The sequence below is a fragment of the Natator depressus genome, chromosome 24 (genome assembly GCF_965152275.1).
Source record: "Natator depressus isolate rNatDep1 chromosome 24, rNatDep2.hap1, whole genome shotgun sequence".
In the NCBI taxonomy this organism is placed as follows: Eukaryota; Metazoa; Chordata; order Testudines; family Cheloniidae; genus Natator; species Natator depressus.
The window spans coordinates 7,581,670-7,607,304 of record NC_134257.1 but is presented as its reverse complement, the minus strand read 5'-3'; the positions used below and the strand labels follow the sequence as shown (position 1 = coordinate 7,607,304).

At 54.1% G+C, this 25,635-nt stretch overlaps 1 protein-coding gene across 1 annotated transcript; it reads left to right on the top strand.

The window, feature by feature from the left end:
* The first annotated feature begins 691 nt into the window (after window positions 1–691).
* Window positions 692–24,985, top strand: LOC141977219 (hepatocyte nuclear factor 6-like). The gene is made up of 2 exons (XM_074938586.1): window positions 692–2,074; window positions 24,687–24,985. The coding sequence occupies exons 1-2, from the start codon at window positions 1,141–1,143 to the stop codon at window positions 24,983–24,985; spliced, it is 1,233 nt and encodes a 410-aa protein (XP_074794687.1). The 5' UTR covers window positions 692–1,140.
* Window positions 24,986–25,635: the final 650 nt, after the last annotated feature.

Genomic DNA, 25,635 nt, shown 5'->3' with positions numbered 1-25,635 from the left:
TTGGGGGAAGTATTAAATATACATTTTAACCCTGAGCCACGAAGTATTGCAACAAACTGCAAAGTCAATATAATCCAGATTCCCCCCCCCCCCCACCCCTTTTCGCTCTGTCGAAGCCGGGCCCGATCGGGTTAAATCAGGTTGGTCGCTGATTGCACATCTGTCAGATTTTAGGCTTGGTGACGTGTGAGAAGCAGGAAAGCGGAGTGTTTGCTAGTGAAATCGATGAGAGTAGCTATGGGCTGGAGTAGGGCAGTATTCTCTGGAGGGAGGGAGGGAGGGAGAGAGGAGATGTGTGTGTGTGTGTGTGAGTGTGTAGCAGACACAAAGAGGATGGAACTGTTCTGAGCTACACCTATTAAAACCAGAGGGAGCGAGAGATCTGATCCTTCCCCCCACACCACCAAAACACAGCCGGTAGCTAATTGCTGGAGCCCGCTGCTGCTTGCAAGCACTTTGCTGGAGATCTCCTGGACTACCCTAAAAGGGCTGAATGATCAGGGAAGAGGAGACCTTTCCTTCCCCTCCACATTCCCGGACACAGGAGCCCCTCTGCTGAAAGCTCCAGGAAGGGGGGATCTGAACCCCTGCTGCTGATTTTCATTTCTTTAGTATTACTCTTCTTGTCGTCGTTGTTTTTATTTTATTTGTTTATATTTTTACATTCCTCCCCCCTCCCCCCATGCCTAGAAAAAGCACCCGCCGGCACTAGGTAAGCCAGGTTCTTCATGAACTTTCTCACTTTGATTGGGGTTTAAAGGGAGGGGGTGGGGGGAATCCTCCAGCCTCCCTCCTCTCCCCCGCTTCCTTCCCCCAAATCCATCCAGCATTGGGTTAGAATGTGTCCAGTTTCTGATCAGTTTGAAGGGGGCTTGTGTGTGGGCTGGGGAGAAATGATGAGCCCTTGTCTTCCTGGGGCTGCAGCTGAGACCAGTGGATGTTAGATTTCCCACACTGGAGACAAGATCTGGTCGCTGAATACAGAGGGGACTTTCCGCTTTGGCTGTCCATCCCCACTGATAAAGGCAGAGAGGTTTCCTCAGACCCCCTTGAAATCTGGCAAGCCCTTCCCCACACTCAAGAACCGAAAGATTAATGAGTCGCAAAGTAGATAAAGAGAGGATGCACTAGCCGGCAGCCATGAATGTCCAGCTGGGTTTGGAGAACACCGGGGACATGTCCAGCCAGGAGCAGGAGCTGATGCATGGCCAAGGCAGAGCTTTACACTCCGCTCTCTCCAGACCGTCTCTGGTGGCCTCGGTGCTGGATGGCAGTGAGTATCACCGAGCCGAGCACCACCTGGCCACCTCTTTGCACCCGGGGCTTGGCTTTGGTGGGGATTCGCCCACCGGGGCCGCCAACAGCTACACCACCTTGACCCCCCTGCAGCCGCTGCACGAGAAATTCCACCACCAGCACCATCACCACCAGTGCCTGCCGGTGGGCAACGTGATTGGGAGCTTCACCCTGATGAGGGAAGAAAGGGGCCTGGGTTCCGGCGCTAACTTTTACAGCCCTTACCACAAGGATCTTGGCATGGGGCAGAGTCTGTCGTCCCTGCCCAGCCCGAACCTGACCCCCATGCATAGCTACAGCCACTCTGCCGGACACTTGGGCAACGAGAAGATGGTGGCGGCCAATAACTTCGAAGCCCACCCTGCCATGTTTGGCAGGATCGACCAGCACTTTTCCAGGGAGCTTTCCCCCTCCCAGAACTCCACCATGGGATCCCCCAACAGCATGGGCCAGAACCACTATGTCCATGCCCGGCCAGACGTGAATTCCAGACCCAACCAGCCCATCTCCACCCAAACCACCGTCCTCTCCAGCCAGCTGGAGGAGATCAACACCAAAGAAGTGGCCCAGCGGATCATCGCTGAGCTCAAGAGATACAGCATCCCCCAGGCCATCTTTGCCGAGAGGGTGTTGTGCCGGTCTCAAGGCACCTTGTCAGACCTTCTCAGGAACCCTAAGCCCTGGAGCAAGCTCAAGTCCGGGAGGGAGACTTTCAAAAGGATGTGGCGCTGGCTGCAGGAGCCCGAGTTTCAGAGAATGGCAGCTTTAAGGTTAGAAGGTAAGATATTTTTTATGAGCATGATCAGGAACTGAGCCTGGAACAATACAGGGATATATGGAGCTGCCTCTTGATTTTGGGGAGAGAGAGAGAAAGAGAGCAAAGGTCACCAGCTCTGTGACTCTGCTAATCTCTTTGCAAACTGGAAGGCCTGAATGAAGCCGCAATGCACGAATAATTACACCCCGAGCCTTTATTGCTTGGTAATACAGATCAGAGCTATTGATTAGAACTTGCAATGTACACGCCCACATTATGGGGGGTGGGGGTGATTGGGTTGCAAAGGAATCTCCGGATGCCTTCCCTCTCCTGCATTCCCCTGTATTGTTTCGGGGTGGTTTCAACATACACACAAGGGGCTTCATCGTTTTTTCTCCACCTGCCTTCTGCCCTTTATGCTGGTAAAGCCATTTTGTCACCTCACCCTGCTCCTCGTGTTGCCATGGTGTGATTGAATGTCTCAGCCTCACGGTCAAGATGGAGACCTTGTTCTCAATGGTTGTGTACCATATCCCGTGGCGTGGAAGCCTGAGCCAAAGCTGATGGGAGTCTCCACTGATTTCAGCGAGCTTTGGATGGGGTCCAAATAGCACTGAAGACAGCGATGTTTCTGGGCTGCTGTTATTATTGTAGGGTCAGTGGGAGGAAGTTGTAGGGGAGAAACTCCACAGATGGAGGATTTCCAGTGCTGCCCCCTTGCAACAGATGGGAGGGGACGGCCTTTTTCATTATCCAAAACCCCCAAGATTTTCTAAAGTGCGGGCCGGAATTTCAGCTGGTATAAACCAGCGTGACTCCCATTGGCTTCAGTGGCGCAATCCTGATTTACGCCAGAGTCCTGGTTAGGCAAGCCAGGCTGGATCAATCCCAAGGCCCATCTATTTTAGTATCCGACTGGGGCCGGCACCAGATGCCTCAGAGGGAGGTGTAAGAAACCCTGCAGTGATGTGACAACCTGGCGTAGGGGCTTCTCCCCTAAATAGTCTAGAGCTTGACTTAAGTCCTGAAGCAGGAGACTCTTAAGCACATGATTATCATTAAATGTGTGCTAAAGTCCCATTAAAATCAATTAAACTAATATCCTTTTGTAGGGAGGGACTTTGCTGAATCGAGGCCAGTTGAGGATTTGACCCTTATCCAAAGCGAGGCTCCTAAATCCCTATTTAGGCTTCTAAATAATTGGCCTAATTTTTTTCCCCCCCAGCCGTTACCGCTGGGAGCTGGTGAGCGTTTAGCGCTTCCAAAAATGAGACTATTTATTTAGTGGCCTCAATATGGATCTAGGAGCCTAACTGTCGTCCTTTGTTTTGAAAAATCTTGGCCCAAATCTTGGTGGCTGGTGATTCTTCAGATCATCACTGCAGTTCAATGAGTTTGCATGGCTGGTCGGAATGATTCTGCTTCTTTTATGTTCCTTTCTCCTTCATGCTTGCGAGGCTCTCCCGTCATCTTCAGAAGGGATGGTGCGGTTGAAAAGCGAAGGTTAAAAGATAAAGCCAATGCGAGGCACTGGCTGTGTTTCAGGCTCTCGGCCTGGTCCCGATCTCTCTGACTTGCCTCCCGGTGAGCCAGTTAGCGGCGGTTGTGTGCGTATGTCTATTAAAAGCCATGTGACAACGGCCCTGGCCCCATCATATGACACAGCAGGGCCCTGCGATAACAGCTTCTCTTTGCTCGTTAGCCGCTAATGATGCTGTTGGGAGGCTTATGGCTCCATTGGGAAAGGGGAAACAAAATGGGGGTGTTTGTGGCTGGTGGGAATGATATTTAGACACCCTAGGACTCTCCCAACCTGCGAGTTTTATTGCCGTCTCTTAGCAGGAGAAGGAGCAGGCCTGGGCAATAGGAAGCAGGGCAAGCTCAGGGACTGAGCCATAGCCATAGTCCCCCGGTGGCTGCCGTGAGTTTTAGATCCGGCGTTCAGTTATTTTCAGAGGCATCTCGCTCCAGTTGTGTGCCGTGCTTTCCGTCCTCCGGCTCCTCTCGTTTTACCTTGATCGCGGCGCGAGACGTTGGCAGTGTTTAGTCCTGCCGGGGCTCGTGGGAAAGCAGAGGGCTTCTCTTGGGTGCGGTTCCACACACACGTCTATTCCTAGGGCTGGGGACGGCTGTGGGGGCTGCACTAGCTGCGTGAGGCCTTTCCTCACCTCTGATTTCTAGCATTGACTAAGAAAGCCATTGGCGTGGGGTTCTTGTCACAGTGCCCGGGCCCTGAGGTTAGCACCGTGAAGGCCGAGGGCCAGATCCTGTGATGCCGAAAGCATGGCAGAGGGGTGGTTGGTTGTGTTGTCCTGATCCGACTACTGAGCCATGCAAGCTGCTGTCCCGGGAACTGTCGGAGCAGCCTCATGGCTGCTTAACATCGGGCAGCAGTGGCTGTCTTTGATTGTGTCCCCTCTGCTGTAGCAGGGTGGGCAGCCGGGAATGAAGCTGTCCAAGAGGTGTGGGGGGCAGAGAAGGGTATAGAAGGCCCTGCTGCACACCAGCCCCCAGGTTAACCCAGCAGTGGTGAATGTCAGTATCGTCGGTTGTGACTGCGTTCCTGTGGGCTTGTGTTGCGTGATCTGGCCTGCGGACGGTGACCCTGGTCTGCATGCAGGCAGCCACTGTCGCTAGGGCGGAGTTGGTGAGCACCGGGGAGTTAGCTGCAGCCCTGTGTTAGCAATGCCGGTTTGGCTGGGCTAAGAGAAGTGTTCGGCTTCCCGCTGCGTTGGCTGGAGGGGTAGGCTTGGGGCAGTAAATCTCTAGTTTGCAATTCCTATGCTCCCTGGACTTGCAAGTTTGAACCCCAATAGAGTTGACTCATCTCCACCCTTCTGGGAGAGATACACTGAGCTCTACGGGGCCTGTTGCCCTTTGGATGATCCCCAGAGAAACCCAGGTCTGTTCTGCATGGATGAGAAAACCCGCCCGGAGAAGGAGAGTTGCCCTCACAGATTTTAAGGCCAGAATTGCTCCGTTAGATCATCCAGTCTGACCTCCCGGAGCACAGCTGAGTTCTAGCATCTCTTCCAGGCAAGCAGCCAGTTTTGATCTGAAGATATCAAGAGATGGAGAATGCACCACTTGCCTTGGCCGGCTGGTCCAATGGTTAGTCACCTGCACTGTTAATAATGGGAGCCTTTTTTTGAGCTTGGATTTGTCTGGCTTCAGCTTCAGGCCATTTGGTTCTCATGCTGCCTTTTTCCACGAGACCAGTGGTTCTCAACTGGGGGTATGCAAACCCCTGCGGGTGTGCAGAGGTCTTCCAAGGCGTACATCAACTCAGCTAGATATTTGCCTAATTTTACAACAGGCTACATAAAAATCACTAGCGAAGTCAGTACAAACTAAAATTGACAGGAGTTTCAGACCCCGAGCAGGAATGTCTACACTACAATTTTTAGCCCCCCAGTGCAAGCCCGAATCAGTTGACCTGGGCTCTGAGAATCACTGTTGCGGGGTTTGGTCTGCAGTGTAGACTTACCCTTGGTCTCTCCCCATAAGGCATTTTCTCCAGTCCTCAAATAATTTTTGTGTCTCTTCTCTGCCCCTTCTCTAAGTGTTCAGTATCCTTTATAAACTCTGGTCACCAGAACTGGCTGCAGTATCCCCATAGCGAGGAAATCCCATCCCTACTCACTACTTCCCTGTGTTTACGTCCAAGTATGACTTTAGCCCTTTTTTCCCACAGCATCACAGTAGGAGCTCATGTCCAAGTGTTTGCCTCCTATGGTCCTTAAATCCTTTTCAGTCACTGCCTTCAGAGCCCCGTTCCATAGCTATGGCCTCATGTCTGTGGATTCAGTTGATCCCTCCGCCACTGTTCAGCATACTGCAGGCTAGACGGTTGTTTCCACCCCAGAGGTGGCTGCCTACCGGCGATTTATGTTGTTATTTTTGGTTATGCCGTAGCGCCTCGAAGCCCCAGTCACGGACCAGGCCCCCACGGTGTCCAGTCCTGGGCAAACATGGAACAAAGAGGGGGATCCGGCCCCCAATCCAGTCTTGTTGCCTCCACTGAGTAAGAGCCACCCATGAGATCAGCCCCTGTGCTTTGGGCTCTGAGCTGGCCCAGCGAACGTGGGAGACAGAAAGGACCTGGGGGCCTTCCTGTGCTGCTGACTTTGAAGTTGTGCCCGGCACGGGGCCTGGTGGGATTGTGCCCTTATGCAACAGCACACACGTCCCTCTGCCTGCGGCCCACCAGCAGCTGTGCTCACCTGCCACCAGAGGACTCGCGCCCATCAATCCCGCTTGGCGCACTGGCACCATTACGGGTGGGAAGTGAGCTGCAGGGAGGCACTCCGGGGGATCAGGATTGGGGTATGGAGGCAATCCCTATTTCGGGAGGAGGCGAGACTCCAGATCTCTGGTTGGGGGAGGCTGCAGTTCACTGGGCCCGGGGAGGGAACTCAACATCAGGTATTTTTGCCAGGCACTTTTTGCCAAGAGAAGCCGGGCTCGCCGGGGTTCATGGCGAAATCTTGACTTGTGAAAGGGGGCCCTCCATGCCGAGGTATCAGGTTTTGCACAGGGATTGTCCTGCAATGTAAATCGGAAACTTTGCACAGATCCAGTTACACTGCACACAGTGACACATTCCCCAGAAAAACAGCCCTTGTCAGCGGGCGCTACTCCCTGTAATAAAGTGGGGCCGTACTCCTGGGCTCTGTTCCTCCCCCTGGCATGTGGGGCCCCCGGGGAGGGCGCTTTCACCTCTCTGGGCTTCTGCTTCCCCCTCCTCTCCAGATGAAGATGATCACTCATCCGGAAGGGTGGTGAAGGCTGATTAACGTTTGTAAAGCACTTTAGGGTCCTGGGATGAAAATGGAGCATAGGTTTTGTGCCACGCCCCTGAGGCAGGGCGAACTTCACCTGGGAGGAATAGAACCGTTTTTATGAAATTTTAAAACCAAACAAAAACTTAATGGGATCTCCCCCCTGCGCGCGCACACACGCTTTTTAATATACATTTTCCTGTGCTGTGTCAGGACAGGAGCATGGAGCCTGGTCCTGAGAGCCAGCAAATGAAACTGGCTAGACGTAGGTAAAGCTACTTTTGCTGTCCAAAGCTGTGTGAAGTGGAAATCGGAGCATCCGTGACAAAAGTCAGTTGCGGGGGGGGAGGTGTATGTGTCTTAGGGTTTTATATTGCTGCCCATCACTGTGACATCAGAGCACCTTCCCCATAAAATCAATAGCGTGATATATTTACACAGAAAAAGAGAGGGAGATTATTTAAATCAGTGGTTCTCAAACTTTTTTTTCCGCGGACCACTTGAAAATTGCTGAGGGTCTCGGCCGGCCACTTAATGATCTTTCCAAATGTTGATTGTCCCATTAGCTCACTATTGTAAAGGGCTTTGGATAAAAGCGCTACATAAAAAAATGAATATTAATTAACTTTTTTTTGTTCTACAAATAAAAGCACACAACTCATATTTTAATAGCAGCAGTCTTACCTTTCTAATGCGAGGGATGTGCCCTCTCTCCCTCGCTGCAGCAGCCCCCGAGCTGGGGCTGGGAGGGAGGGGGGTCTCTCCCTGGCTGCAGCAGCCCCTGAGCTGGGGCAGGGAAGTGTGGGGGGGCCTCTCTCCCTGGCAGCCATAACCCTGGAGCTGGGGAAAGTCGCCTCTTTCTCTGGCCGCCACAGCCCTGCACATCCCAGATTCCCCCCGCCCCCTCTTCTCACCCCACTGCCCCCTCCCACCTACTCCCTATTCCCCCCCAGGCCACCACCTCACCTTACATGTGCGTCTTCTCCAGGATCCAAGCACCTAATTAGTGGAGCCTCGCCAGCATGGCTCCACTAATTAGGTGGGTGGCCCTTCATTCTTGTGTGCGGCCGCCCAGACAGGCACCTTAGAGGGAACTGTCCGGGGACCACAGTTTGGGAACCTCTGGTTTAAATACATTTAGGTGCCAAAAGATGCAGATTGGCGCCTAGTGGGAGTTTCAAAAGTGCCCACCTGTATGTTCAGGTGCCTAAAAACCTTTACAAATCTGTCCCCGGGCCTTTTTAAAAGATGACGAATGCTTTTAGGCACAAGCACCTGGCCCCATGGGCTCCTGAGGTCTGACTGGGGCTCCTAAGTGCTATCCCAATACAAACAGTCAGTAACAGGTGCCCCAGTTTTCAGACGCCCGTCTTGAGACCTTGTTTTCGGAAGGTGGGAACTCAGGCCCCTGTAAGATGTCTCAGGTTGAGCTTCCAAACTTGCTAGTCCCTTTTGCAAAATTCTCGGCCTTACGCGTGTCACTTTTAGTACAATTAGCTGTTACCATACTATGGGATTGCAGGGAAGGTTGTTTGGGTTGTTTTTTTTTTAAATATTGATTTAACTTGAAATGAGTCTCTCTTTAGTGTAGCTAAATTATTCCTATTGATTTGAAACTGAGTCCCTTTACAGGTACGTGGCAGATACACAGGGTCCAATCCTGCTCACGCTGAAGTCAGTGAGCGTTGTGCTGTTGACTACGATGGTGGCTAGCTGTCGCAAGATCCAGCATCCCGGACTCCTGAGAGTAGCGTTGCTGAGTCCACTGCGATTACTTGCAGGAACAAAGGTTGCGGGATTTGACCTGTTGTACTGCCAACTCTTTGCAATTTTATTGCGATGCTGTTGGGTTTTCTTAAAGCCCCAGCTCCTGGAGTCAGGTGATGATGTAAGAATCTTGCATTGCCAATGACTTTTTTTATTATTATTATTTCTAACCTTTGGAGTTGTAGAGAGAAGCTTGCAAATGTGGCTGTTAAAGGCTCCAAGAGGAGATGACAAATAAAAACAACCCAGGATTTATTCTAGTTAAAATTCCATGCCTTTAGATCCAATCACGTGATTTTTTGGGGAGAAGGCATTAACTCATGTTGTTTGATTGCTTGTGGTGGGCAATACTAACACCCTATAAATTAATAGCTTTCCTGAAACAGTGGGAAAATTACAACTAGACATCAGCTGAGATCTTATTAATTCTGCACCATTAAAGTCTATGTAGGTTTTGCCATTGACTCTAAGGAGTGCAGGATCAACCCTTTAGAGACTAAATTTAAAAACGAACTTGCGGGACTTTCTCTGTTTCAACGTAAGGCAGCCCCTTTCCAAAACTGAGGGTGATCTGAAATAGGGCTCCTAGAAGGACAGTGCTTGTTAGGAAAAATACAGTAATACTTAGAGGCCGCTTCTCTGCCTGAAGAATACATAATAAAAAGTCGGCCCACACTAGACCTTAATGTGCAGTTTGACCGTTTTTCCCAGCTTCCTTAGATAAATGTGCTTTGGATTTACAAACAACATGCAATTGCGATGAGGCTGTCAAAGGGGCAGGTACCCTGCCTAGCCTGAGCCTCCAGAAACTCAGACTGGTCTGGTGCCTAGGGTTTGGGACTGGACTGTCTTTTTGTTCCTGTGTGCAGCACCTAGCACGTGGGGGCTGGGGTCCAGCCAGCCAGGGCGCTGAACGGGGGTTCAGGAGGTCAGGGATCCTGCCTCTCCTCCTGGGCGAGTCACTGACCCTTTCTGTGACTCAGTTTCCCCTCCCACCCTTTGGCTTGTCTCTTTAGCTTGTAAGCTCTTTGAGGTAGGGACTCTCTCTCTCACTGTAGCAATAGGGTCCCAGTCTTGACTGGGGACCGTAGACACTACTGTAATACGTCTCTGGCTACGTCTGTCCTTTGAGAAGGGAGTGTGGTTGAGCTAGCATTCTCACAATAGAGTGTAGCCTGGCTGGGCACGGGCCAGGAGGGGCCAACTGCCCCAATATGATCCTGTCTGAGATAGGAGGCAATACTCAGGGCCCCCAACCCCTCTGCTCTGTTTTTATCACGCAAGCTCGATGGCAGCTAGCATCAGCATCAAGCTGGGAATCACGCCACCAGCCTGAAGTGCGTCCATACTCTATGTTCTAGTCTAGCTCGCTGAGTCAACTCTCCGCCCTGGGTGCTACCTCCGTTTAGTCTCCTGAGGGTTGTGATACTTTGGTGTAACTCTGGTTATGGGGATGAATGTGGGGGCAGGTGGGAAGTGTTCATGGCTATCCAGGAGGTCTGGGAGGATGATCGGTGGGTCCCATCTGGCCTTTGATCTATAAGCAATACAGACCAAGGCTATTGCCGTATAAGTAAGAGTTGGATTTCGATTTACTTATGGCCTTAGCTGTGTGAAAACAAGTACCGCCCCAGACTTCAAACCCAGGCCAAATGGAGCCATATGCTGGCAACTCATAATCAGTAGAAACTTTAACGCACCAATAGTGGATAGTACGTCTCATCCGTGGTTCTCCAAGGAAGGTGAGTATCGTTAGCCCTGTTTTACAGATGGGGAAACTGAGGCACAGAGCAAGGCTGTGGGCAGGTTAGGGATGGAACCCAGGAGTCCTGATTCCCAGGACCCTAGCTACCTCCCACAGCAGTTCTGTAGCCATTTTTCACCTTAACTGTGCTTTACAAATATTAATATGTCCCCTTGGCCCCTCCTGGGGCGGGTCAAACTATGGGATTGGCCCAGCAGCCTTTCAATCAACTGGTGTTTCCTCCCCTTGGTGTTCAGGTCTGAGTCTCTGTGACCCATCCATCTTCAGGAGCCCAAAACGGGGGGTGCAAAGCGCGATTGTCCTGATTTGGTTGCATTCGCAAGGCGCAGGGCTCGGACGGCTGGGCCCTAATTCTGGAGAGCGTGTTGGGGAGCAGGAGAGCAACAATCCCCCTGATATGATGTATCGAGGGGGAAACATCGGTCTAGCTCTGTAACAAATGTGCTGGCGAGGCGTCAGTCCCACAAACCGTTCTGTGCTGTAGAACCCCGCCCCAGAACCCCATTCATGTGACCCGGGCTCGGTGCGGGTGCAGGGATCCACACGCAAAGCCCAGCTTCCCGGGTCTGAGACCCCGCTACTTAACAAACTGTACTTTGTGCTGCAGGGGGTAGTCAAATACTGATAATCATGGAATATCAGGGTTGGAAGGGACCTCAGGAGGTCAGCTAGTCCAACCCCATTTTAAAGCAGGACCAACCCCAACTAAATCATCCCAGCTGGGCCTTAAAAACCTCTCAGGATGGAGATTCCACCACCTCCCTAGGGAACCCATTCCAGTGCTTCACCGCCCGCCTAGCGAAATAGTGTTTCCTAATGTCCAGCCTAGACCTCCCTCACTGCAACCTGAGACCATCGCTCCGTCGCAAGCCATTATTACTTGTATTGGACTAGAGCCTGGAGACATTGTGAGCGGACACAGAGTGAGAGGCAGTCTCTGCCCCAGAGAACTTAGGCAAGACAGGCGAAAGGTGTGTGGGGGAGGGAAACTGAGGCACCAAGCGTGGATGTCCCACTCCCCAAGTCACTCAGACAGGCCCATGGCAGGACAAGGAATAGACCCAGTCTAGTGTCTTAGCCCTTAGATCTGAATGGTGAGTAAAAATGTTGTGGTATCATGGGTAAGTGTGATGAAGTTGCAGCAGGAGGAACACTCTGCTGTTCCAGCCTTGCTGGGAAAAGGGGAGAGGGGGCTGCTTTGCGGGGGTGTTGCATTAGGGGGTGCACAGGTCAAGAAGGGCATAGATCCCCCCCCCACACACACACACACACTCCTCCAGCTTCCACACCAGAGCCTCCTGGCCTGTGTGTTTCAGCGCAGAAATCCAGGCCCCCCGGGGGAGTCAGGCTGGCCATTCCAACCCCACCTCCGCCGCAGTGAGGCACGGCGCGTCCCCTTGGCAGAATCTGCTCCAGTACGTGACCCACAGACAAAACGCTGGGCCTTGCTGCTGCAGAGGAATCGAAGAGCGAGGCTGGGAATCGACAACGGCGGGGGGGGCGAGCAGCAGCAGCTGCAGCTGCAACGGGGGCTAAACAGAACCGGCTGGAAAGCAACCGAGTTGCCCCTGCTCCCGCTGGAGCCAGGCCCCTGGTTTGAAGGGGAGCAGCCTGGTGGATGGAGACAGGGATCCCAATTCTTGTGCTAATGCCGGTGTGGCTCCGAGCCAGAGCCCACTGAAAACCCTGGAGATTTGCTAGTGTAAAACCAGGGAGAGACCAGAACTGGGCCCAGTCTGTCAGCCCTGCTCTTTGGAGCGATCTCTGGATCGGCTTCCCCCTGGAAACCAAAACCAGGTGCCGCTCAGGCCAAGCTTCCCCTGCCCCACACATCTCTCCTCCCCACGCGTCTCACCCCCTTCAGGGGTCCAGGTCTGGGCTCCACAGCCTGGTCGTCAGTGACCCAAAGCTGTTTCCCTCTGATGGCTGCTTTGTGTGAAATGACTTGTTGGGTCTCAGCCCCTATTATCAGAGACAAAAACATCCAGCACCATGATGATGCCCTTGGGGGGGGAACTACCTGAAATGGCTGAATTGAAATAAAAAACCGGGGGGTGGGAATCTTTGTTTCAAGGCAACTCAAAATGTCCAATGAACGTTGAGTTTTCTGATTCAATGGAAAAAATAGTTTTTGGCTAGGAACGATTAGGATTTTTTTTGGGGGGGAGGTTTTGGTTTGGCCCCCACACCAAAAAATCCAGTGGTCGCTCAGCATTATTTTGAAGCACGGGAATATTCCCTGCTGAAGCTCTTTGGGGCTGGAGGAGTATCTGAATTCTGCCCGACAGGCGGTCAGAAGAAATCATGTAGCTCTAGGGTCTTTTCTGGGCCACCTTCAAACACACTCAGAGAGCAAACAGTCTAACAGCTGTCATCCTTCGCCCTAGGAGCGCCTGTGATTGCAGGGTCTCGTAGCACTTTCCTAGCATCGGTTAATATAGTCATTTGCAGGAGGGGAGGGTCAGCACCCCCATTTTACAGATGGGAAAACTAAGGCACAGAGAGGGGAGGGGATTTGCTTGAAGGGACACAGGAGGTCGGCTGCAGAGATAGGAAACCCACACAGGGGATGAGACTGGGAATCCTGAGTTCTGTTCCCACGTGTGCCAGTGGCTTCTTTTCTGTGAACTCCACTTTCCCCGTCCGCAAAATGGGGCAAAAGATACTGACCTTGTGGGGGGGGGCACTTTGAGAGTCTTACTGGAAAGGAGCCGCTATTTGTGGTATTATAAACACACCCCTTTCCTGGAGCTGGGAATAGAACCCAGGTGTCCTGTCTCCCAGTCCCCTCCTGCTCTAACCACTAACCGCGCTCCCTAGTCTAGTGTCAAAAATGTAAATGAAACATGCATGTCCCTGAGAGACAGAGCAATTGACTCCTCTCCTGTTTGAATGAGGCGATGCTCTGTAACCTAGACCAAATGGCTGGGGTAAAATCTCAGGGGCTGGGGGCGATACGTGGGAGAATGAAGTCAGACAGCTGGGGACTGGCTGGGCTGCACGTTACCAGTGAGAAAATGTCCCCTGCTGTGGCAGTGGCTGCTGCTCTGTCATCTTAGGATCTGTGCCAATTCCAGCTGGGGGAGCCATGAGCCGGACTTCAGGGAGCCGGGTAATTAGCGAGAGGGGAGCTGCTCTAGATTTGACGGGCAGGTCGAGTCAGGATGTTGGCTGGGTGCAAACAGAGACAAGAGAGGGAGAGGGGCTGGGGCTGGGGCTGGGGCTTAGGCCACAAGCCTGTCATTTAGGAGACGTCCCAGCTAGGCTCAATTCCTTCTGCCACAAACTTCCTGACCCTGGGCCAGTCACTGAGAGTACCTCTACGCTGCAGTGAAAAACCCGCGGCCGGCCCGTGCCAGCTGATTTAGGCTCAGGTTCAGGGGCTGTTTAACTGTTACACAGATGTTCAGGCTCAGACCCTGAGTGGTGGGAGGGTCCCAGAGCCTGGGCTGCAGCCCTCACCCGAACGTCTACCCTAAGCGTACATCTACACTGCAAAAAACCCCTAATAACCATGGCAACCAGCCTCAGCACCCGGGTCTACAGACTTGCAATGGCACGAAACATAGCTGTGTGGCCGTTCCTGCTCAGGTTCTGAAACCAGGCTGGAGGGGGCGGGTACCCTCTGGGATGTCTACCCTGCCTTGTGAACCTGTATCTGTGGGACCTGGACCTGTGGACTTGGTGTTTTCAAGCATCCACGCTGCGTTGTAAACCTGGGTTTGCAGCTGCTGGACCCACGTCTTGCAGCGTACACACTGCCCTGTGCAAACCTTCTGGCTCAGGTCTGCGGTTTGAGCTGCGTCCACACTGCAAAGTGACAGGGCTTTGATCAGAGTTTCAGCGGGACTCAGGCTCAGACACCCCCCAAGACGGGCCATAGGATACAGGTCCTCAGGGGTTGCTGACCCACATCAGACTGATTTGTGTGGCGATGGATAGGGGGTTGGGGCTCAAACCTGAGTCTGACCCAGCTTCACAATGCAGTGTAGACGCACCTAGATCTAGCTCCTGGGGGGGGTGGTGGCTGCAGGGCTTTACGGACCCCATGTCAGCTGAGGATGCAGACAGGACCAATGAGTCAAATCTGCCCAGCCCTCCATCAAAGTGGCAGCTGCTCCCAGCCAGAGCAACTCTGAACATTGGGCAAGGAGAAGCCCACAATCGGGAGAATTTCACTGAGGGACACGGTGCAGATTTCTGGACTGGTGGCTTCACGCTGAATGGAGAGCGGCTCCTGCAGCCAGGCGATCCCCAGTGCCCCATTAAAGCAAGAGAGCGGGGTTTAGTGATTTGAGCAGGGGGAGCCAGCATTCCTGGGTTCTAGTCTCTGCTCTGGGAGGGGAGTGGTTCCTAGTGGTTCATAGATTCATAGATATTTAGGTCAGAAGGGACCATTATGATCATCTAGTCTGACCTCCTGTACAACGCAGGCCACAGAATTTCACCCACCACTCCTGCAAAAAACCTCTCACCTATGTCTGTGCTATTGAAGTCCTCAACTCATGGTTTAAAGACTTCAAGGAGCAGAGAATCCTCCAGCAAGTGACCCGTGCCCCATGCTATAGAGGAAGGCGAAAAACCTCCAGGGCCTCTTCCAATCTGCCCTGGAGGAAAATTCCTTCCCGACCCCAAATATGGCGATCAGCTAAACCCTGAGCATATGGGCAAGATTCACCAGCCAGATACAACAGAAAATTCTTTCCTGGGTAACTCAGATCCCACCCCATCTAATATCCCATCACAGGCCATTGGGCGTATTTACCATGAATATTTAATGGTTAGAGCAGGAGACATGGGCTGGAGGACTCCTGTCTTCTGTTTCCAGCTCCTGAGGGGAGCATGAACTAGCATCTGGGCCTGGGATCCAGGACTCCCGGGTTTTATTCCTGGCCCTGAGTCTCTGCATGCCCTCAGGCAGTAGCATCCCCCTCCGTTTACCCATCTCTCCTAACACCCCACAGTGCGGGGCTGGGAAGCTCCATGACATTCCCATGGAAAGCACCAAGTAATGTTGCAATCCCTGGGTCCATTGTTTCGGCGGGGCTGGGGGCTGGGTACCAGATGGACGTGGCAGGGACGCAGACTGGCGAGCAAGGCAGGTACCAGAGTCCATCAATGCCACAGAGACCCAGGCTGCCATGGGGGAAGGGAGGAGGAGAGAATTCCTGGCTGATTTCCAACCTCCCCTGGGGTGCTTTATTTAAGGGAAGCCATTGATTTTTTTTTCTCTCTCTCTCCTCCTTGCAGTCAGTCAGTCAGTGACAGTCACAAGCTAGTAGTCAATAGCCCACAATTCCCTGCGCCCGATTCCCCAGGGGGGCTTTTCTGCAAGGGAAGCATTGATTTTGGATTTGCCAAAATTCGCCCCCTCTTTTTGCATCCCTCCCCCAGCCTGTGTTTATCCTCTATGCAAAGCGAGGGCAAAATTCTCTACGGAGGCAAGTCCCTGGAAGCCGATTCTCGTTCACACGGTGGATCTGGGAGCGGCCTGAGAGTGGGTGTATTTACAGGAGCGACGAATAAGAACTGGGCCCAGCTGAGAGACAGCGTCAGCAGAGATTCTTCCTCTCAGCCACCTTAAAACCCAACCTGGCCATGGCGGCCGGTTAGCCACGGTGCCATGATGGAGGCCATATTGCTGGAGTCCTGGGCCAGCCAGCCTTCCTCTGGGGGCTGGAATCTCCATCCTTAGAGGTTTTTAAGACCCAGCTTGACAAAGCCCTGGCTGGGATGATTTAGTTGGGGTTGGTCCTGCTCTGAGCAGGGGGTTGGACTAGATGACCTCCTCAGGTCCCTTCCAACCCTAATCTTCTATGATCCTATGAGAGAGATCAGGCTCTTTGGACTCAGCCATATCTTCTCCGTGGGCCAGCGGCTGTTTTTTAGCTCAGTAAGGTTTCGTATCCTAGCGAAGATGCTTAAAGGAAGCGTTGGCTGTTCCCAGTGTTTGTTCTCCTTCAGGGCTGGGGAAGTTCCCCTAGCTATGGGTCTTTTAAGGCTTGGGGGCTGGATCCAGTTGGGAAAGGATTGGCCATGGGGTTTTCAGGGGGCGGGGCCAGAGAGAGCAGGAGAAGTGACCTTAAACGACAGCAGGTCGTGTGGGAACAGCGGAAGCAGGTGCAAATTAAATCGGGGAAAGAGGCCACGTGGAAGGAGCATGGTCCACCACTGAGTGCAGGGGGCTGCCCCAGAGAACAGAACTGGCCCTCCTGGGCGTGAAGGTTTGGGACCTGGTGACCATTGCCCTGACCCAAAGTGTGTGTGGGGGGGATGCTGACTGGGGAGCAGCGTACCCCCCCAGCACCAGTATAAATGCCCGCGAGAGGAGCAGGGCAGCCAAACGTTCCCAGGCGTGAAGGGGAAAGGTTGCATCCTTTCCTTGGGCATTGACTCTCCCAGCCCCTCACCCTTCCCGGAGGGTGGGGGCCGGTTACCCCGGTGCCCCTATGTCCAGAGAGGATCCTGCCGATCTGCCTGGCCTTTCCCATTGCTATGGCAACCCCCGGTGGGCGATTTATCTCGGCAGCGTGATTCATGGCCACGCTCCCTCGTTGCCTGCGTTAACCGTGATGTCACCTGCTCCGCTCCCAGCATCTCTGTCCTGGTGTCTAGGTACAAGGACTAGAGCAGGGACGATGTGCCGGACCCCCACAGCCCCCCGGCACGAGGGACACCGAGAGAACAGGCTCCTCTGGTCCTTTGGGTGAATCGTAGCGGTAGGGCCACCGCTGGAGCCGACCCAATGGGATTTGGGCACCTAAATCACGTAGGCATCTTGGGATCCCAGCCTGGAATCTTAGGGCCAAAATCCCCCTCTCAGTCACACCCGTGAAATGGGGAAGTCAGTGACCTTACACTCAGGAATCTGAAGGGAGCTCAAAGCCCTGACTGAGGTCAGGGCCCCGTCGTGCCGGGCACTGCCCAGACACACAGTGACCGAGATCAGGGCCCCATCGTGCCGGGCCCTGCCCAGACCCACAGTGACCGAGATCAGGGCCCCGTCGTGCCAGGCACTGCCCAGACACACAGTGACCAAGGTCAGGGCCCCATCGTGCCAGGCCCTGCCCAGCCACGTCCCTGCCCTGACGTCTGGACAGACGAGTGAAGGGTTATTATACTCATTTTAGCGGCTGGGGAACTGAGGCCCAGACAGAGGACATGACTCGTCCAGGGGAGCCTGTGGCAAAGCTGGAATCAAGCCCTGCTCTCCCAGTTCTACTCCAGCCCCATCACCACGAGGCCAAGCGCCTGCTGGGGACTTGCTGTGTATTATAGAGTAAGGGCTTTTAGTCAGACAACTCGCCCTGACTTTGCTAGGCGCTGGGCTGAGTCCGGCTTTCAGGCCTGACCCTCAGCCCCTAAGTACATTCAGTGTCCCTACGCCTCGCGACCTGCCAGGGCTTTAGCCCTAGCGCTCAGCGGCTCATCCTTTCCCGTGTTCAAGCCAGTGCCGCAGTCAGAGGGAACCCTGCCCCGCTGAGCTCCACAGGAACTTTGCGTTGATTTCAGTGGGGCGCAGGACCTTTGGGCCTGATTTCCGAGGGACTCTGAGCCTCCCCCCAGCTCTTGCCAAACCCAGGGGGAGTCGCAGGTGCCCAATGCCAGGGAAAAATGAGGCCTTTGAATTTCTGCCGATCCAGCCGTCTTGTGAATTTCCGGCTGTGGGCCCATTGTGACATTACCAGCAGAGCTGTTATGGGGAATACGCTGGTGGGAGAGGGGGAGCAAGCGGGGGGCAGGAGGGGAGTGAGACTGGGGTTGCAATCGGCTCTTAACAAGAGCAATACACAAAATGGGGTGGGGAGAGAGACAGAAAAGCAGGAGAGTTTCTTTGCCAAGGGCTTTGAGATCTTCTGTTGGAAGATGTCCTGGAAACAAAATCTTGTCCCCTGGGCTCTCTCTTTCTTTGGAGCCAGTGGGGCTGGTCGCTGCGGGGAGGCTGGGTTACTTGGCTAGGAGGAGATCGGTCCAGATGGACAATTCCTGTCATCCCATTGTTACTAGTTAGAACTAGGGATTGTCACCAGTATCACCTCCACCCATCCCGGACCCAAACTCCTCCCCATCGAAGTTTGAGGGTGTTCAAAGCCTGGATCTGAATTTTTGTGGCTGGCACCCATCTTGTGTCAGACCAGTCTTGGGTGGGGTCTTTATGTACTAAGACAGGAGACATCCCCCTCCCCCCGCCACACACACACACACAAAATAGCTGTTCATCTATTCGGGGCCTCTTTGGCTTTGAAAGGGGCATCTGGCAAGAGGACGCCTTGTGTGATGGTGACAGGATAACGGCTGCCCCTGTGCACTAGAGCAGCGGGTTTGGCTCGAATCAGGCACCCTCAGGGCCGGATTAAGGCAGAGGAGCGATGGGCCCCAGCTCCTGCCGTCGCTCGAAGGGAGCAGGAATGAAGAAAAGCTTGAAAACGTGACTGATGCCTGCCTGAGTTCGCAGCCAGCCTGAAACGATAGCTCCAGGAGGCGTGAGCCCCGTGAACTGCCCCATTCTGCTTGACTCTGGAACCTGCTGCAACCTCAGTGGGAGGTTTGGGTTACAACTGACAGAGCAGGGGCTTCATCGGAACCAGCAGAGCTCGGCCCCCGGTCCCCTGCTGAAGGAGACTATGCTCCTTTCAAGCCTCCCCCAGGGCTGCTGAGCAAACCCCGACCCCCACCCCCGCCAATTCCATCCGTGGCTGCTTCAAGCCCGGCTTGGCAAGGGTTAACGTGAAAGAGGCTGTTGCTTGCAGACGCGCTGCTTGGATCTGATCAATATTTTCTATCAGCGTGCGGCCCCAGACGAGGAGCCAGGCGGGGAGCGGGGGTGGGGTGGGGGCTGGTTGGGGGCGGGGGGCACAGCAGGAACTGGGTGGGGGAGGAGGGAAAGGCAGGGCCCTCATGTTTCACAGCCGTAAGACAGACACATAGATCATCGCTGGATACAGTGGTGCCACTTGGGGAGAGAAGCCTCTGTACAGCTGGCCGGGGGGGCGCGTGGGGCAGGAGGCTCGGGGTGGGGGGGAGCGAGGGGGTGTTGCATCACGTGGTACCCTGCCACCGGTGCTCTGGTGCCACTGGGTCACAGGTGCGCCAGGGCTGACAGAGACGTGTGCAGGCCCCGCTTACACCGGCTAGACCAGCAGGTGCATTCTGGGTGGGTGTGCTTGGCATGCAGGGCAGTGTCGCCAGCTCCCGTGCCGTTTGGTGCTTAAAGTCCCAGCTCCTGGAGTCAGGTGATTCTGTCAGCTGCAGAGAAATGCTTGAAAAGGGGACCCCGAACGGCTAGGACAACAGGAGACAAATCAGAAGAGCCTCGGGCTTGTTGCTGGCTTAAAAAATCTCATGGTTTTTAAGGCAATCTCAGTGCCGTGGCAGGTTCTACCCGCATGGGCTGGGTTTGCTGGGGGGCACTAGCTCCCTTCTACGCCTGGCTTTACAAAGAGGAAGTTTAACTTAAGCTAAAACATCCAGCCCTCCAGCTAGTCCTTCGTGTCTGTACCAGGCCTTCATCATCCTCACCGCTGATTTCAGCCCAGCTGCAGCCTCCATCTGCAGTTCTCCCACTAGGAACTACAGAGTCACCTGTTTATCCTCTAGCGACTGACTGAGGCCCTGACTTCGGGCATGCCTGTACACTAAACCAGGTCCAAGGACAGCTGTGCTCAGGTCCCAGAGCCAGCCTTAGAACAGGGTTGGTTGAGTGGCTAAGGAGCAGTTCTGCAGACAAGGACCTGGGGATTACAGTGGATGAGAAGCTGGATAGGAGTCAGCAGTGGGCCCTCGTTGCCAAGAAGGCCAATGGCATATTGGGCTGTATTAGTTGGAGCTTTGCCAGCAGATCGAGGGAAGTGATTATTCCCCTCTATTCGGTACTGGTGAGGCCGCATCTGGAGTACTGCATCCAGTTTTGGACCCCCCACTACAGAAGGGATGTGGACAAATTGGAGAAAGTTCAGTGGGGGCAACGAAAATGATTAGGGGGCTGGAGCACATGACTTATGAGGACAGGCTGAGGGAACTGGGCTTATTTAGTCTGCAGAAGAGAAGAGTGAGGGGGGATTTGATAGCAGCCTTCAATTACCTGAAGGGGGGTTCCAAAGGGGATGGAGCTCGGCTGTTCTCAGTGGTAGCAGATGACAGAACAAGGAGCGATGGTCTCAAGTTGCAGCGGGGAAGATCTAGGTTGGATATTAGGGAAAACTATTTCACTAGGAGGGTGCTGGGTTCTAGAAGCACTGGAATGGGTTCCCTAGGGAGGTGGTGGGATCTCCATCCTTAGAGTTTTTAAGGCCCGGCTTGACAAAGCCCTGGCTGGGATGATTTAGTTGGGGATTGGTCCTGCTTTGAGCAGGGGGTTGGACTAGATGACCTCCTGAGGTCCCTTCCAACCCTGATATTCTATGATTCTATGAAGAAAAGGAGGACTAGTGGCACCTTAGAGACTAACCAATTTATTTGAGCATAAGCTTTTGTGAGCTACAGCTCACTTCATCGGATGAAGCTGTAGTTCACGAAAGCTTATGCTCAAATAAATTGGTTAGTCTCTAAGGTGCCACAAGTCCTCCTTTTCTTTTTGCGAATACAGACTAACACGGCTGCTACTCTGAAACCTATGATTCTATGAGTGACCTTCAGGTTGGCCCAGTGATTAGGGCACACGCCTGCTTTTCAAGAGGTGCCATTCCCTGCTCTGCTGCAGAGTTGGGCAAGTCACTTGGCCGCTCTGTGCCTTGGTTTCCCCCATCTGCACAAAGTGGGTGATCGCCCTGCCCTGCCTCACAGAGGGGTTGGGAGGATCCAGCCATTAACGATCACGAGGTACTCAGATACTAGGGTACAGAAGAGGTGCAGCAGATATAAGAGACAACGGCCCGGTGACCCTCTGCATCGCTCAGACGTTTGCCTGACGTCCCCCAGCCTCGGCTGTGCTGTAGGATATGGAGTCGTAAGTGCTTAGCTGGCCTTGCTGGGTCGCAGCAGGTCTTAGCTGGGCCCTGTCGATCCAGGAGCCTGGCCCATGAAGCACTGGACTGAGGACTCCCAAAATAGCTCTGCCTGTCTTTCAGCCAGGATCTGTGGCTGAATACGGCAGCATTTAACAGCTCACCCCCACCCACACGCACACACACCCCCGTCGGCCTCTTGCTCATCACTGGGCTCCCTGGGCCCATCCCATCCATCACCCCCAACGCGCCTCCTAAAGTGCCTGATGCAATATTCATGGCGGGCGGCTGCTCGGACCAGGCTCGAGTGAAGTGAAGTGACGGTGCTCATGCATTATTGGTTTCCTGAGCTGCGAACGGCTATCGACGCCCGACCTGAAGCCGGGCTGCGGTTACTCCCTCGGAGCGGGTGGGGAGGCCGCTATAACATGTGTCAGGCTGCAGTTGCGTGGGGTGTGGAGGGAGAGGGTGGCAGCCCTTTAAATAGTCTGCAGGCCCTCTGCCGGCGCTCACCAGGTTCTGTGTTTTCAAAGCTAGCTGGAGTAGCAGCCTCGGTAGCAAGGTTGGGCACAAGTCAATGTCCAGCACGGGCAGTGGGCGGGCAAGCTTCAGCGCTCTGCCCCCCGGTGTGTTCATTTTACCTGCTCTTCAGCGGCTGAGCTCATAACTGGGGTAGGCCTGCTAGGCCCCATGTTCTGACAACTCCCCTCCGCCCTGCCCTAGACACCAGCCTCTCTGGTCCAGTCAGCCACTGGCAGCTCTACCGAGGTGGACAAGGGAAGGGCAGGGGGTGAAATAGATAAATCATCCACACAGCTGGCACTAACATAGACCCCCGCCCACTGGGACTTAGCCTGACCCACCCCTGCACCCCATCCAACCAGCTCCTCACTTGGTCACTCCAGCATGGGGCTGTATTTGAACCACTGGCTTCGAGGTGAAAGGTTCCGCCTCCCACTTATGATTAATAATAATAACTCGTATTATTAATTGTATTGTATTAGCACCTGGTAGCCACAATCACAGACCAGCATCCCACTGTGTCAGGTGCTGTACATTGTTATTGCTACTAGGTGTATTACGGTAGCAACCCCTGCACTGCACCTGTTGCGCTAAGGGCTGTCCAAATACAGACCAATAAGAGATTGTAAATTCTGTGGGGTCTTTTCGTTCTGTATTCCTACAGCACCAAGCGCAATGGGGTCTGTTTCTCCCCACTGCCCCTGCTGGCTGCCAGGAAGATGGCGGGGCTCTTAAAGCTTCAGCCATCCAGGGATTGTTAATGAAAACAGAAGATTTGTTTAAAATGAAAGTGCGCGAGGCTTTTACTACATGCAATCAAATCCCTTCACGTTAATGTTTGTTGGACTCCTTGGCCAGGCGCCCAGCTCTGTCTGGGTCTCTGGCATGGATTCTGGCTTTGCAAAAATACCCCAGGGGTTTAACATTGCGATGGAGTTGAGCGAACCATCTGCAGAGAGGACCGTCTTTTTTTTCTTCTTCTTTGCAACAGCTGTAATTTTGTGGCCATCCCCAGAAAGAGGCAATGGGCCTGAGTCTCAGTCACTCAGTCCCTATGCTCATGGAAGCGTTGCAATGGTTTTAAGCCATCTTTGCGTTCCCCGTACTCTGGAGCCTTTTCCAGCTGGGTGTATTTTAGAGCAGCCTCAGAGTTGCTCTAACTTGCGCGCTGCTCCTGTGGCCCCTGGGAAGCAGAGAATAGCCACGCTGAAATGCCTCCCCTTATGCCAGCTCCACATTGGCCAGAGAGACCCCTGCACTGGGGTCCATCCCCTTTAAGGCCCCTTTACGCTGCCAGAGCAGAGACCTTGGGGGGTTGGGCCCACCAACTCAATGCCAGCTGGGGAAGCTGCTATGCAGGGGAATTCCCTGTGGGGGCCATTGAAAATGGGGTAGGAGGAAGGGGGTGTTGGTCACAGTTTTGTCAGCCGTCTACCTGCGGTTTGGGTTGTAGGTTCAGGCCCGGTTGTCTCTGAACTGGTTGTCCCATCCCCAGTTACTTCTGCAGCCTGGAGCCCACTGTGCCCACAAACTGAACCACAGCTGAGAGCTGCCCTGTCCTGGCGGGGTTAGATGGGTTTTCCATTCATTCTAAACAAGGGATTTAGACACATTTTCCATGTGTCGACCCAGTGTCGCCGCAGCCAGCCTTCCTCCCAAAGTCCCTTTCTGAGGACCCCGAAGGGGGAGCGATGGGTGGAAGAGTTGTTATGAAGAGTTGGATGGGTGTTCTTTTATCCCCCAGTTAGGCCTAATGTCTCACACCAGTTCTGGTCCGGTCTCACACAGCTCTGGCTCAACGGGCGTGATCTGAACTCAGTCCTTGAGTTATATCAGGAGACCTGTTTTTCTGGACAAATTCAGTCTCTGTCTGTCTCACTTCTGCCCCTTTGCCCACCCGCGGTTCTTGTTCTAGGTCGTCCTGACATCTTCTGAGCTCCCGTTCACTCTCTGCAGCTGAGCTGACAATTAGGGGAAACTCATAGGCCCGGCTATGGCAGCAGGGCATGAGTTGTTGGGGCAGGGCCCGGTTCTCGCTGCGTGTCTGTGCGGCGCCCAGCACCCCGGGGTCCTGAGCCCAGTTGCAGGCTTGTGTGATATATGTTTGCACTGGTGTAAATGACTGCACACGGTGCAGGGCAGAGGAGACTCATCCCCGGAGGAGGGAGGAAGGAGACTGGGGACATGATCTAATGCCGGGGGCGAGTCTCCTTTGCTCTGCACCTTATGCAGTCATTTACCCCAGTTCAAACTTATATCCCATATATTCCCCTATCGGCAACTGCGAGGTTCTGACCCCTTCTTCTGAAGCAGCTGGTACTGGTCCCTGTGGGAGGTAGGATAGCCGGCTAGCTGGACCTTGGTTCTGATCCAACCAGGCAGTCCCTATGAGCCCATGAGGTTGGTCTTGTGGTTAAGGAAACCTAGGTCAGGGCCGGATGAAATTCCCATCCCCTGCCAGGGGATCAGGCGTCCCCTGCTGGGACAGACACCCTCCTCCTTCAGGGCAAGCGCCAAATGGGGGTCAGGAGGAAACTTCCCGTGGGGCAGGTTATCCCTTTGCTGCAGGGTTTCTTAGCAGCTGGGAAGCTGGACAAGCCCCTGAGCTAATCCAGTTGGGCAGGTCCCCCCCGAGTTGAGCTTGTGGCTGAGGATCTGGAGTGGGGCCGGGGGCTCCAAGCAGCATGTGGGAAGCTCGCCAGGGCCAGGGGTAGCCGGAGGATTCCAGTCTCCGGGGTTATTGGCTGGGCTGGTTCCCTGGCCCTAAACCCACCCCACCCACCCAGCTTCAGTGCCTCTGGGCAGCCGCTCCCCACCTCTCTGATCGCGTCTCCTCTTCTCTCCTTCTGCCGCAGCCTGCAAAAGGAAAGAGCAAGAGCAAGGCAAAGCCGACAGAAACCACGTCCCTAAGCGGCACCGGCTGGTCTTCACGGACATCCAGCGCCGAACGCTTCACGCCATCTTCCACGAGAACCAGCGGCCTTCCAAGGACCTGCAGGTCACCATCGCCCAGCAGCTGGGCCTGGAGCTCTCCACCGTCAGTAACTTCTTCATGAATGCACGGCGCCGCAGCCTGGACAAGTGGATGGAAGAGGGGCGCCCCCCATCCTCGGGCACCCACGCCTCTTCTGCCATCACTTGCACCAAAGCATGAGGGGAAGCCAGGGTGCTGGACAGGGGGCACCGCGCCAGGCTGGTGTCAATTGGGTGGGGTTTGATGGGGTGGGTTGTTTTTAATTTCTCCTCTTCGGTGGTTTCTTTCCCCTTCCCCTGCCCGAGTTTTTTTTCGGCTGTTTCAACAGAACCCACATGGCCCAGATCCTCAGCTAACATAAATCAGCTCCTTTGCATTGAGTGGGGGCTTGCTGATTTACCCCAGCTGGGGATCGGAGCTTAAATAATCACAGGCAAGATCCTCAGCTGGGGTAAATGGGGCCACGCTGATTGGCACCAGCTGGGGAGCTGGGCCCCCCCTCCCCGGTTCCAATAACACTGCCTGGGAGGCAGGGGAAGCCCATGGCTGAAGATTTGGGTGCCTGGGGGAGGTCGTGGCTCTTTAAAGAGCATTTGTTTCCTCTTGACGATTGAGCCCATGGTTGTTTCCTTTTTTTGGAAGGCGGCGCTGCCCAGAGGTGAGAAGCAGAGCCAGGAGTCCTGGGTCCTATTTGTGTCCCTGAGAGGGGTGCGGTGTGGGGTAGCGGGGAGAGTTATCTGGGAGCCAGGACTCCTGGATTTGGTTCTTGGCTCTGAGAGGGGAGTGATGTCTAACGGTTAGAATGATAGCCTAGAAGCCAGGACTCCTGG

Excerpts from the sequence above, each read along its gene's own strand:
- LOC141977219 (XM_074938586.1), top strand. The coding sequence starts at position 1,141 with ATGAATGTCCAGCTGGGTTTGGAGAACACCGGGGACATGTCCAGCCAG. Across the intron at positions 2,075-24,686 it reads GGCAGCTTTAAGGTTAGAAG|CCTGCAAAAGGAAAGAGCAA; the intron begins GTAAGATATTTT and ends CTTCTGCCGCAG.